Genomic DNA, 14,290 nt, shown 5'->3' with positions numbered 1-14,290 from the left:
ACGTACGTATAGTGTGCCTGGCTCTCGGCATGCGTGCAATGGAGCAAATTTCTGTAGATCCAAGATTACATGGTAAATGGACCCACAATTGCACGAATGATGATGTCACAGTAAAATAGGACAAATGATCAATGTCAAACAACCAATCAAATGACAAGGATAAATTTAGGTGTAATATAAAGCCATATACATGTATTCTTCTTTCACATGTCTGACAGGAATACAGCACTATAACAGTCAAGTGTGGTACAACATAACAAGGAGATGAACAGACACATTTTTCACTTCTCAATCACTTTATTTCAGACAAAAAAAATGAAAGAGTGAATCAATAGAAAAATAATTTCTCTATAACCAGCTACATTCATCATACAAAGAGAATCAGAATTAAATCACTGAAACAGTCATTTTCTGACAAAAGTTCAGATTGTAGTGTACTACAATATGTGTCGAAAATCGTGTTCAGATCATAATTTGACCCATGGAAAAATACATTTGATTTTGCTCAAGTTCATATTCACTACAGACTCAAACTCAGAAATAGTCCAGAAAAATATTAACTCACTATTTCCAGTAATATGTCCAGTAAAAGAAACTTCAGGAACATAATTATTAAGATACATGTATAAGACATACAAGACTCGTGAGGAAATGAAATTCATCATAGTGTGAAGTTCATCAGAAGTTCAGTCAACGTCATTTCCCAATCAAATTAATGTAATTGACAAGTAGAAATACATACAGTTGACATTTTAATGGATTCTCTGCACTAATTTTGTAAATCTTAACCCGAAATCCAAGCAAGTTAATCATGGGAATGAAATTCTACATGGAAGATGAGTATAGTAACAAAACATTTGGTGAACAACAAAAATGTTACAAAACCAGCACTGTCTTTAGAGTGCAAAGTGACAATGACTGGATGTGTGGTAAAACACATTATATCTTCATTGCCTGGTTACCGAACAGTGTATTGACGCAAGAACAGAGTGGCATGGCTGGTCCCATGGCATCTATTCCTTTGATTTGATGCAGAGTAAAGCTGTTACAATAATGGCATTTCTTTGGCCTTCTGTTGTTTTTTTTCAGTGGAGCGGTTGTGGTTTGGTAAGACCACAGACTCACTATCGTGAAGCTCCTGATTCAAGTCTGCTGAGCGTGCCCTTGGGCAAAGCACTAATTGCCTATTCCTTCGGTGGGAACATCAAAATGCCAATTTTTGTGGCAGCTTGTTTATGAGCATGCACATGCTTCTTTAAGAGCCAAATAAACTAAATCCTTGCATTTTTTTTTCATCATAATGTCAAATTAAACAGAAATATTTTGCACTGAGCTTCATTCAAGTATTCAGTGATAGATACTAGACTTATGAAGAGTAGAGAACCAGTATTGTTATAGTTCAAAACAACAACACTCACCTCCTTACATCCCCACCCCCGAATTTAGTTGGTTTCTTTCTTTGAAACTACACTGTTTTATCTTTGTGACACTAAAATAATAATAATTAAAACAAAATAAAAAAAATTAACAAACAAACAAACAAAACCGAAATAGAGAGAAAAAAACAGGTATTTTATTGCACTGGTGGAAAAAGGCAAATGTCAACTCCAATAATGTAGATTAAGATCTTTCCGAGACTATTTAACTTCAATGTAGCATCTTCAGAAAAAACAACAACACTATAATCATACTTTATTTTGGTGACAATTAACAAGCAGCCCAAAACAAGACTTTCACAACATACACACACAATTCTTTTTTTCAACCAGATTTTCAGCAGTTGAATAGCAGGGAGGCGTGGCTTTCTTCTTAACATAGTGTAAAATGACCTTGTTTCTAATCATGAATGTACGAAGTTGAACTTGTACAACTACATGTATATCAATGCATTCACAACTCACACTAGTTCAGGCCTTAAGTTGCATTTAATTCAAGGGAAAAAGTTAGGGTACTCCTTACAATTTCTGTAAATGTCACTAATAACATCTGGAGAAGATTTGGATAGACAACTGATAAATCGGCTGAAAAAATTACGCTAATCATCGCTTATTAAAATTAATTAATTATTGCAAGACACAAAGCCGATTCATAATTCAACAGAATCAACAATGTATTCTATCAACTTTAGAGGGCTACTGGATCCCTGTACGAGTATTAAAACAACGTGTACATAGACTGAAGCATCAACCTGTGTATGACGAAATTCAGATAATAAAACCAGGAGAACATGTAATATCCATGGATGTCCAGCACATGGAAGAAAAAAAACCCAAACACTCTTCCTACTTACTGTTGTAAAGAGTCTTTAATACTTTTCTAAAGTGTCCAAAGCAATCATTAAATAATGATGAGAGTGATGTGTAAGCAACATCAAGTGTTTTACACTGAAAGAAAACAACATTGGACTGACATAAAATTGAGAGATGAGGAGATAGCTACATCATGAAATCTGGCTTGAATGAATGTTTGCCTAAAGTACAGATGTTTTCCGCAAAAGTTGTATGAGCCATCCTCCCCCCCCCCTCAAAAAAAAAAAATAAAAAAAAAATGAATAAATACAAAACTAATACATTGTACAGGCAAAATGTGTGACTGATCACAACTCAAAAGGTCAAGTGTGAAATAGCTGTTATCCACTGAGAATTCTGCACAGTCATGGAGGAATGAGCTTGCTTTGTTCCAATATGTGGCAACTTTGCACGTATGGGCAGTGAAACATACAAACAGAGAATGCCTACAACACCTTTCATGAGCACAAGTACCACAAAAGAAATCTACACTGAAAGCTACAAACTGTTTACGTAAGATCTATAGTGAATGTGTAGCCCACACACAATGCATTACAGCTGTCTCATTTGCCACTGGGCAACATTTTAATCACCTAGTGAATGCCCAACCTGGTTATTGCCCAACTCTCACATAGTGACCACTGAAGCTCACTCAAACCTAGCATCATTTTTCTCTTCACTGATGCCCAGCGAGACAAGCGCTCAGCAGAAAGCCCACTGGTAATTGCTGATTACATACTGCATACGCAATACTGTATATGCCGAATATTCCGCGAGGTTTTTATTTTTGCGAATTTAGCGAGTCAGGTGCTATTCGCCAAATCAAAGACACACGAAAATATTGACTCTAATCCCGATGCGAATGTGACATACGCGTGTACACTTCTCCGTTCAATACAGGCTCCACGATCGCGAATTTAACCACTCGCGAAATTGTTGGGAAGTTCCGATTCGCGAAAATTTAGACTCGCGAAATATATGGCGTATACAGTATATTTCATGTGAATATTTACAACTAGGACTCATTTTGTGATTAAGCACTACAGAGAGGGAATGAGAAATAAGTCTTATTCCTTTTTTTTTTTTCCCCAGGATAAAAGTCACTGATTTTCTATCCTCCTAAAAGAGATCTGCAGCACATTTGTGTTACGGGAGGCAATATTTTCATGAGTTGTTGATTTCACAAATATTAGTCACTATATCAGCTACATCAAATATAAAGTAATATAAAGGATTTTTTCAAGCCATCATGCACCAGCACTCATACTATACAAATAAATACAATCAAATACATGAAATGTAAGATAAACAAGCATTTCTTACAGAAATAAGGCATCTGAAGATTGTTTGTAACAGTGTGAAAAAGAAAACAACATGAAAGTCACTACAATTAGGAATGACGCCAAAAAATTGCCCACTTCAACATTATACTCACTTACCTGGCGACATCAAACGACACAGTCACGTCTACAACATGATCAACAAAGCGATGAAGCAATACGATGGTTATCTTGTTCAAATGTCAGAAAGTTCGCATATACTTTCATCAATGTTATTGACATGAGTATTCTTTGCTACCAGCAAGACTTGCACACAGCACAAACATGACGACATGCCCTCTGTAGCCCATCCCTACAACTTTCATCATTTGCAAACAGAGGAGACAACAGTATTCACCTGATTCTTTAAAAAGTGGCAACTACACACAGCCATGTAAAGCCCACATCAATTTTTTTGGTCATCAGTGAACGCTCTATCTGATAAGCCAGGATGCTTTGAAGATAAAAATGATGTCTTTGTCATCAAACAGCTACAAAAATCATACTTTCATATGACCTCAATGCCAAATGTTCTTGAAACTGTGTTCATATTTCTATAAATTAATCTAATTTTTTTTACAACTCTGATTCAGTCACATGAAATAGATTAAGATATATTGCAGGCAACAAATTCATCTCTATCTCTCTCCAGCCATCATAAATATGTCCATACTGAATACACTTCTGAGTAATGTGGCTGCCTGGCATGCTTTAGCAGTCTTCACAAATTGTCCCCCTCCAGGGGAATAGTAGACACCAGACACCCCTATTGTTCACAGAGATACAGTGATCTGCTCTGGCATTGTATGCTTTCAGACAAAGCCATTGTCGTCATGTAGGGGTGGACAGCTCGTTATTACAGGATGCCACCAGACCATCGGTGGAGGTAGGAGCCTAGCTGGGACCCAGGCTTCTGTGTGGCATCTTCACCTATTGAAAAACAGCAACAAACAAACTTAAGTCAATTTTTAGCTTTCTGCAACTTTGCAAAATCTGCTTATCAAAACTGTAAAATTCTCCAATATTCAACATATGTGACCGTGCATCTCAAAACGAACATAAAGTCGCACACGCTGATTTTGCATGAGGACTGAAAATAAGTGAAATGGGTCAACCTAGCCGAACTTGACTTTTTCATCTTTTCTGAAAGAGCAGGTCTTCTTATACATTATGCTAAAATTTGGTATCATAAAACGGGCAGGGAAGTGTGTTTTTTTAGCAGTTTATCTCGAACATTTTTGGTAGAATAGTGTGATTAGGTGTGTCTTTAGAATCCTTTTTTCATTTCTGAAAAACCTTATCCACACTCTTCACTTTTAACTCTAATAACTTTTGAAAGTTGGCATTAATTATGGACAGAATGTGTTAATGAGGTATGCTCAATTTCAGTTTAATCTGATAATCCCTTCATTGTTGTTACTCTGGTGGTTTACTTCCTATTTTTTGTCCCATTCATTGCACAGCCAGCACGGTTTGGTAAAGATTAAGCCCTTGAATAGACACTGTACTTCAGAGCCTCTTTTCTCAGTTCACACTTTTCTTGAGTTTGTGCTTTCTTTCCAATACTTAGATAGGTTAGGAGAGTCCATTTGATTTGAGTTATACATCATTTTAAAGCTTAAAGTCTGCTTTTTCAGAATATGGTCTTAACTAAAAATTCATGTCTGGCGACTTTTTGTTTGTTTTGAGGTGCAGGGTCACATATGTTCTGCTTATGGAAAGAACACCTTTCTTCTGGAATTCAATAATTACTAATGGCTAGAAATTATAATAATATTTCACTGACTAAAAATGAGTGGTGATAATAAAACGTTTTTGTGATAGCTTGCACACTGCTTTCCTCCCACAACATATTAATCTTTTTCAGTGATATTAGTGCTATTTTAGAAATCTCTATAATGGCTCCAGGCACATGGAAAGACCATTCACCATAAAATGTGAAATTTAACCCACACAAAGCTTTCTACCATGCTTTCATTATTTGCTTGTCCACTTTAAATTCACCCATGCATTAAAACTTTTCTGTCTTCATAGAGCTGTTGACTTATTGCACACCTGCCAACCCTGCAGCTCCACAAACAGGAACACATGGGAGTAAAACTTGCAAAAATAGGAAAATTCATCAATCGCCCATACATCTCTATAGACAGACAGTCATGAAAATGGACATACAGTATTTATTAAAGCTCCTCCTTCCCCCATCCCCTCTGCAAAGAAAAAAAAATCACAGCAAAAAAAAAAAAAAAAAAAAAAATATATATATTCCTCTAAAACAGAAACAGTTAGCAGCTATGTAATCAAGTAATTTGTTTGAACTTATTATCACGACCTATACGTTTTTCCATAATATGATCTCTTTTGTATTTTTATACCTTGAGCAATGGTAGCCAGCTGTTTAATCTCAGCATCACTAAGTTTCAGCATGGTTTTCAGGACAGGGATCAAACGACCTTTCTCATCACCTTGAGGTAGGAATATAAACTGCAAGGAATAGATGAATGGATGGATGAAAATATCAAATTAATCATCACAATCATATACCTTACTCTATATCCAATGTCATCCAATCAACTGGAATGCAGTCATCTCATCAGACTTATCAGTCGGTTTAAGAATTACTATTGTCATCACCATCATGTCTGAGTAATCATATATTTGATAATCTCTTTCCCTGGTGGCATTTTCAAAATTCAAATGATTTTTTCCTGTAGTTTCCTTAAAGGCAATCGGTCGTCGCAGGCGATTCGCAGCTCAGTAGAAAAGCACGACAAGCTGCTCCTCCCGTTATCGTACCCCCGTACGTACCGAATGCCGAACACGACGCTACGCAGCGCACCAGCGAAAACCAGATGGGGCACGAGAGCCGTGCGAGCCGTCCACTGTAATTTCAACATGGACGCCCGAATACCTACCGAATGGGGCCGAATGGGTGCACGCACAAAACCGCACAACAGCCATGTGCATGAAAATCTCTCCTACGGGTCCCCGTCGCGACACAACAGTAGAGCTGTGTGGTGTACGTACGTACGTATCTGGCTGCAGTCTCTGTTTATTTGCACTATGGTGCCAATTTCAGCAATCTAAGCAATAATATTTTAAAATGTCTGAAAATATTATATGGCAATATTTTAAATCATTCATATATTACGTTGTTTAATATTTGGTATTTATAAATATGCTTTGATGAAGAAATATCAAAACTCTAAACTTCATGTATAGCAAGTTGCAATGCTCATGGCCATATGGCGGGTTGTTTTGATCTCATTGGCAATTGTCTGCTGCGTCAGCTGTGTTACAGTATGTTGGGCCGGATCGGAACATAACAAAGTTGGTATAAAGTCGTCGGTACCGGTATGTCAATATCAATAATGTGTGCGGTATGCGTGTACTGTTTCGGATTAGCCTTGGCTTTGGTTTAGTAATGAAACCTCACAATGGAGATCAAAACAGCCGTCCAACTCGAGTAAAACGTATCTACTTGTTTGACGCTATCGACGAGTGGAGAACGCAGAGAGACGTGTTCTTAGCATGCTTAGGACAGGGAGGTTTCCTCTCACCTCCCTGCTTAGGACAAGTAAGAGACCAGTGGCAGAGGGGGAAGCTTCAGCGTCAGCGTGCCGATGAAAAATTTGCTTTCCACTTGCTGGAGTTGCATGAACAGTTTTGCAGGAATTTAGAATGTGCAAATTCGTGTTACGGCATGCACGGTGGAATTGTAATTCCACGGCTTACGCCAATCAAGCAACCCCAGCTGACCAAGTCAACAACTTCAAGGAATCCAGATCCAGATGATGTGTAAGTAACGTTAGAAGTCTATTACATGAATCAATGATTGAAGTGGAATGACTTTTTCTAATCTATCTTTAACTGCTAGGGCCTTTGCGTTTCATCGACAAGTAGGCCTATTTTTCTATGTATAATTCCGCGAAAAACTTCTCTAAGTTCTCATTTATGTCAAATTATGATAACGCCGTAATCGAAATGACATTTGCTGGGTCAGTTTATCGCTTCTTAAAAACTGACCCAGCAGTAGGCAGCAAATGTCATTAGTCAGGGAATCGCAAGTAGTGGTAAGTTTTTTGTCATCACAGTATTGAGAATTTAAAGTATTTCATGTGCAAATGTAGAATCTAGATAGATACAGAGAGGTCACTTTCCTGAGCAGCTAGCGTCAACAATCCAGGTTAAATTTGCATAGCCAGATTTCATGGCTGCGATTCAAATACTGTTTGTCCCCATTGATTTAACTGTATAGCAAAGTCTCCTCTTTCATCATATTTAGGGGCCCTACATTTTAAGTTTGGTTAAGGAATTTTGATAAAGATTGTAATTTTCATAAGCTTGGCAAAAGTTTCAGGCATCTATGTTGCATTTATAGTCAAACTTCCAATGCATTTGGTCCAATAATTTGAAACCAAATTCAAGTGATCCAGTGAAGTGTACATCTTTTCATGTGAATTTCTACAAGTATGTTGAAATGTAAATTCTGAAGAAAAAAAAAATGATCCTTTACAGTTGAAATTCGTTAAAGTTTGGTTACACCGACAGTGTCAGGTCAGTGGTAGTAACTACAGAGTTACAGTAGTGTACGTACAATACCCTTGTACGTGAAAGTTACAGTTTTATTTACCTTCACATCTTCATATAGGAGTGTCTAATAGGGATGTTGATTGGTGTGGAAGTTGTTGATGAACAACAGTTCATAAGAATCTATTGTTTTAATTCTAATACAGATATTGGTCATAGGTCAAGGGGCAATATCAGTTTGTAACATGCTAATATGTACAGGTATGAGCTTCATCAAGTACGATTAATTGGTATCCGTGGCACATCCCTTATTTGTTGATCAAAGGTACGCCTCTGATTGGTATTTTAATCAGTGTTTGGTAGAAAGCTAACCCATTACAATGGCTTTGCGATGTTACACTGAGTTGACTATGGACAAAGGTCTACTGTCCGCGATTTTCATTAATTTGTAGGGCATTTTTCACACATAACCTCAAATACTGATACCTGTGATAGGTTTATTTATAATGGTTATCCTTCACACTGTATTGTTGAGACAATAGTGTTCTGTTTGTTTGTGTAAGAGGGAGATAGACAATAATTTCTTTATGCTCCTGTCTGAAGAAGGCATTACATCTTATTTGTCATGTACTTATCTATGAGTTTTAATGTTCACTTTGTGTGTGTGTGTGTCTTTTTTTTAAAGATTATTCACACCAGGCTAAGCTGACAGAACTATAACTGTGAGTTTACCTAGTCAAATGAAAGGGTTTCGGCATTGCTTCTTACATATAGTATATTCCAGGCAGGTGATACAACGCTCACCTTCTTCATATTAGTTAGTAAAACAATGAAGAGTGCAAAAATACTGCATAAATGTGCAGTGCAACTGTGGCCGTTGGCCGTTGGCCCTGCACGGGCACAGTCGCTTCCCCGTCCTGAATTTATGTACACACGCCAGGGCAAGTACATGATACAGGCAGGGCCTCCGACCCAATCGTCCGCGTTCAGAATAGACAACTCGGCGGTAATATCCGCTACCCATGACGATGTGTCATCGTCCATGATGGCCACCCTATCTATTATAATGTGGTCTGCACTCACTAATCTGATCTGATATGATGATTACAGTATAGTTGACGAGTGACGACGATCGACGATGCGATGAAGAGAATGCGTAGTCGTACGAAGTATACGCAGCTAGCTACTAGCTCATGCGAACATCACTCACATTACACAAAACGTACTGTCCCCGCGCTCAGCAAGATACTATAGCGCGATACATTGCTTTAGGGATGTCTTGCGCACACACACATTTCGCTTCGTAGCAACTTCGGAAGCGAGTTTACGTGCTGCCGCCCGCGGCTGAAATATGTCCATGTATCCTCGCGACTGGGTGTCTTTAATGTAAATATCAGTACTTCAACCACTATTTCCAAATTTTGTATTCATCATCATTGCAACCTGAACTCAATATCATTATCACTATCACCACTATCATCAGCTATGTGTAAAACAGGTCTTATAAGAAGGTATTTGTGTTTCTTTCTGCTCAGGGTGACATCACAAGCTATTAAACACAAAGTCTGAAAAATTTAAAAGTAAAAACCAGTTGTAGAAATGTAAAACTTGTCATCACTATGTGTATAGTATGTATGTCATTACTTTAAGTAGTCACACAGCATATAACACATATGAAAACACAAAATGGCCTCATTATCATTTCAAAACAAGAAGGTTGTTAACACTGGACAAAACCCACCAGATTAATTTCCTCTTAGTTAGTACTAATACACAGGGGCATCATATTATGAAGAACATTTCATAACAATCTGCACTTAGCACAAAGAAACTTTTATCTTTCAAAGGTTCTTTATAGTCTACTGTAAAAGTGGATATTTTCGCGTGACTAATTTTTTGTGCTTGGCCGGGTCAGAAGAGTTTTGCATGTTTTTAATTCTGCGGAATCGAGACATCACGCACAGGAACATTATGGCAAGCAAAAATATTCGCGTGATTTTATTTTCGCGCTAGGTTCTGGTTGCGCGAAATGCGCGAAAATTTCCACTTTTACAGTATCCTTCTTCAAACCCTGTTATAAATATGATTTTAATGCAACAGAGTAATTTCACTCGTCCCTAAGAGTTTGTTATGATGAGAGTCCACCATACTACTTTCTTGCGCTCATCTCTCACCTTCAGCACCACGTTCTTGAGGTATTCCATGTTGGCAATTGCATTCTCCCGGGCCTGGTTGCGTTCTAGCCGCCTGATCTCCTCCTTTAAGACCTTGGCCTGCTCTGTCAGTCGCAGGATGGTTGCCTCGTTCTCACCGGTTATCTTCAAAACATATAGTGGTATGTTCACATGTGGATGAATGATCAAGTCACACAGTTTAAAACAAAATCCAATACATATAGAATGAAGTAAATTTCTGCTGCTCTGTTTTCAAGATGACATCAATCTTTTTTTATTCTCACTAGAACTCTGCAAAGCATCCCACAACATTGTCAAGTAAAAATGCTTGAATTGAAACTATGACAGATGGAAAATTATCAATGCTGTAGGAAACAAAACAATTTGACATTGCATTCATAACGGCAATTGCAAAATGATATCGGCTGTAGACAGAAAGTTCGCTTTCTTCGGCTTGCCAAGCTATGCAGTGAGTAGTAAACTAAATGTATTTGTTCCAAGGTTTGCGTAAAGCAATCACAGAGATGACCGCTACACTCACCTCCGTGAAGTGGTCAATTCTGTGCTGGGCAGCGGTCAGTTTGCCCTTCAGCTGCTCCTCTTCTGCCATCGAGCTGACCGTGCTCAGGATGCTCTGCCTGTCGTCCGTCGGCGAGGACAGCAGCTGGGCGAAGGGGACGCTGGGCGTGGTCGGGGGGCTCTGGGCGGGACCTGAGGTGATGAGGGGGGTGAGGACGGGGCGTATCTTTTCAGTGTCCGTGTTCTCCATGCCCTACAGAAGGCGACATTGGGGGGAGGGGTGAAAAAACGAGTATGTACAAAGAATTCCATAATTCTTGCTGCAACGTGCAAGTTTTCAGTTGTCTCAGTGGATATATAATCTTGTAGCGCAACCTGTAATATTTCCAAAACTTGTAATCATTGTAGAAGCAGGACATTAGTCAATGGGTTTCTCATCTGCAAATGTCAAATTATCTATGTAGCACTGCCTATGAAATTTCATGTTCTTCTTATTGCAAAGCCAGCTGGCCAGAATAACTGACTGGCCAACACAGTGGCACCTAGATAGATATACCAACAGACTACACGATGATAACAGAAGACATTTATATTGCATCATCTATCTAGTAAAACTATTCTGAGAAGCACTGTGCAGCAGAAGGTGAAGGATAAAAATATGATATGTTACAGAAAATTACTAACTTGTGCCAGCTTTGTAATGTATGCTTTTGTGAAAAGAGACCGTTTTCAGGTTTGCTTTGAGTAATGTTTACAAAGAATGGATAAGAAGAGGTAAGTGACTCCACAAACATTGTGCAACAGCTGAGAAAGCTCAGGCTCTGAATGACTTTGTCCTGAGAGTTACAAGTAAGTTCTTACCAGCCGAATGGAGGCCATGACTTGGCACATATTCCAGAATAAAACATCAGACCACCTACCTCTGCCTGTTCCCTCTCCCCTGGCATGGAGCGGATTGCCGCCTCAAGTGGGTTCTCTCGGCTCATCTCCAGCGGCGTGCGGTTTGGCGCCACCACCAGGGCGTTGTTTCGCTGGATCTCCTGCTGGGCGCGGTAGAGCTGGTTCTCAGTGGACTCCAGCTGGCGCTGTAGGCTGTCCGTGGTGCGGTGGTGGTCCTCTTGCAGCTGCCGCATCTGAACCTGTGGTGACAAGTTTGATGGTGACTGGTGTTAAGTAAGGGGCCGTAAACATTGCAGTTTTGTTCTCTTATCCTCAGACGGCACACTGTAAAACTAAAAATTTTACAGTGTGATAAACTGTTGCAAATTTCCTCTACACGAGATTTGCGAAAGTAAAATGTGTGCGAAAGATTTAGTCTACATAATGCACTGAACACCAGTGACAATTCGCGAAAGTTTACAGCTTGGAGCTGGTTTTGGCCTGGGAATCTTGCAAAAATAGCTGTCATGAAATGAAAATCATGTCAAAATTTTATAAAACAAATAATGCACACAACGTGGTCTGGCATTAGTAAAGTGATTCACTCTCTGTTACTTTAGAAACGTCGAAGACACACTTGGTTTCTCTTTGTGTGTTTCGGAGTGCTTGGCAGTTACTATCAGGTGGATAATTCTACTAAAACCTTGTGTAATGTACATTATGTAGTGGGTAATGTAAAACCACAAATTTTCACCTGCATGAAATTTTCGCGAATTTCGAGAGGAGCCAAGATTTGCAAAATTGAAATGCACATGAAAGTTCTTGTCCTATACTAATAAATGGAATGCCAGTGGCAATTCGTAAAAATTTAATGCCACAAATATCTCTGATTTCACAGTGTGTACTATTTAAGAGATCTGTGGAGAAGATTTTAATAATTCATACCTTGAAAGAGTTTGTTAGTGCTTCATTCTGGGCCGTCAGTTCTTTGATGGACTCTGTGTGTTCCATGTTCCTGGCATGGGCCTCGATCCTCATCTTTTCAAATCTGAAAGACAAGAGAGAGAGAAAAAAGGTCTCTCAATAGAAATCTCAACACACTCGAACAGCAATGTTAAATGATAATTTGGCAGTTTACAATGGACAATGGAATCTCACAAAGTGAAACAATCTTGACAGACAAGCTGACAGACTTAAAAAGAGGGCAATGTCGTGCAAACTGCCAGAGACACAATCAGACTAAACATTCAACTGTAAAACAAGAAGTCACACTACATGTAGTGAATACATGTAGAACGTGATATTAACTTGGAGAAACAAACTTTCCCTTACAGACTAACACTGTCAGATGATCACAAGACTACACAATAGAAGAGGAACTATATGTAAGACATCATATGGTAATAAAAGTCAGGCACCTCCAGTCTAAGAGAGGATAATTCCATCCACGTCCTCAAAGCAGTCAAGGGGAATGAGACTGTGGTGATGGATAAAGAGGATTACGAGACCAAGATTCAAATTCTGCTGGATACTGACACCTACAAGAAACTACCAAGAGACCCAACACCAGCTCTTGAACGCAGGGTTAAGGACAAACTCCTTTCGTTACAGCGGAAAGAGGCTTTGTCTCAAACCCTGTACCAGAAACTATGCAGCTCATCAGGCATGTGCCCGATACTCTTTGGGCAACCAAAGATCCACAAACTGGACATTCCACTCAGACTTATCGTTTCCCCTAGGGGATCTACCACGTACGACCCGACTCAACACCTGGCTGCTATCTTACAGCCTCTTGTTGGCCAGAATATACATCACATGAAGAACTCCAAACATTTTATCAACAAGACTTTGGTTAAGCTCTTCAATCAAACTTCAATCTATCCTCACCACATACAAGGACAAATGAAACTCCAAGAAACTTCCCGGAGTCTATCGCATTCCTTGTGAATGCGGTAAGGTCTTCATCGGAGAGGCAGGCCGATCCTCTGCCACCCGGTTGAAGGAGCACCAGGCCCATGGCCAACGGGACGAACGGGACAAGTCTGCAATCATCCACCATGCTCACCGGTGAACACATGATTCTATGGGATGTAAGCAAACTAATCACTCAAGTCCCCAACTGGTATGAATGACGAGTCAGAGAAGTTTGGAGATTGAGGTGCATGATACTGTTCCCCAGGACAGTGGTCTCCATCTCAGCAATATCTGGCTAAGTCTACTCAACAAACAGGATAACTAACACCTATTAGCCCCCACCCAATGGTGGTTTAATTGCTATTACAATTAGACACCCTCTACAATGTGTGCAGCCAACCATGCCAGCCCCCACATGCAGGGAGCGACTGTGTGCACTCTACCATGACCTCCTTACCTACTGTGACCGGTTCAGCCAATCAGTGACTTTCCCTCCAGGAACCCAAAACCCCTTTGATCTTTCCTGGGGTTATGTAAACCGGATTTTCCTCTTATTTAATATCCAACAATTTACCTCTCTATTCACGACCACTGCACAAAAACTTCCCACCCCGTAATGCAAAAACAAACCGCTCTTCAGATAATCAACACCACATATGCTAACCATCTT

General features: G+C 39.3%; 1 protein-coding gene across 1 annotated transcript in view; it reads right to left on the bottom strand.

The window, feature by feature from the left end:
• Positions 1 to 2,662: 2,662 nt before the first annotated feature.
• LOC139722093 (uncharacterized) overlaps positions 2,663 to 14,290 on the bottom strand; it is a 53,321-nt gene continuing 41,693 nt past the window's right edge. Inside the window, exons 23-28 of the mRNA XM_071633415.1 lie at positions 12,652 to 12,754; positions 11,748 to 11,966; positions 10,850 to 11,080; positions 10,309 to 10,452; positions 5,980 to 6,088; positions 2,663 to 4,537 (exon numbers count right to left, since the gene is read on the bottom strand). Coding sequence (XP_071489516.1) covers positions 4,464 to 4,537; positions 5,980 to 6,088; positions 10,309 to 10,452; positions 10,850 to 11,080; positions 11,748 to 11,966; positions 12,652 to 12,754 — 880 coding nt within the window. The 3' untranslated portion in view covers positions 2,663 to 4,463. The remainder of the gene's footprint in view (positions 4,538 to 5,979; positions 6,089 to 10,308; positions 10,453 to 10,849; positions 11,081 to 11,747; positions 11,967 to 12,651; positions 12,755 to 14,290) is intronic.

This window comes from Diadema antillarum, unplaced genomic scaffold (genome assembly GCF_040938485.1).
Source record: "Diadema antillarum isolate AM-2024a unplaced genomic scaffold, OU_Dant_1.0 scf00000157, whole genome shotgun sequence".
NCBI lineage: Eukaryota > Metazoa > Echinodermata > Echinoidea > Diadematoida > Diadematidae > Diadema > Diadema antillarum.
Note: the sequence above shows the minus strand (reverse complement) of the source record. Positions and strands in the feature narration are given on the sequence as shown.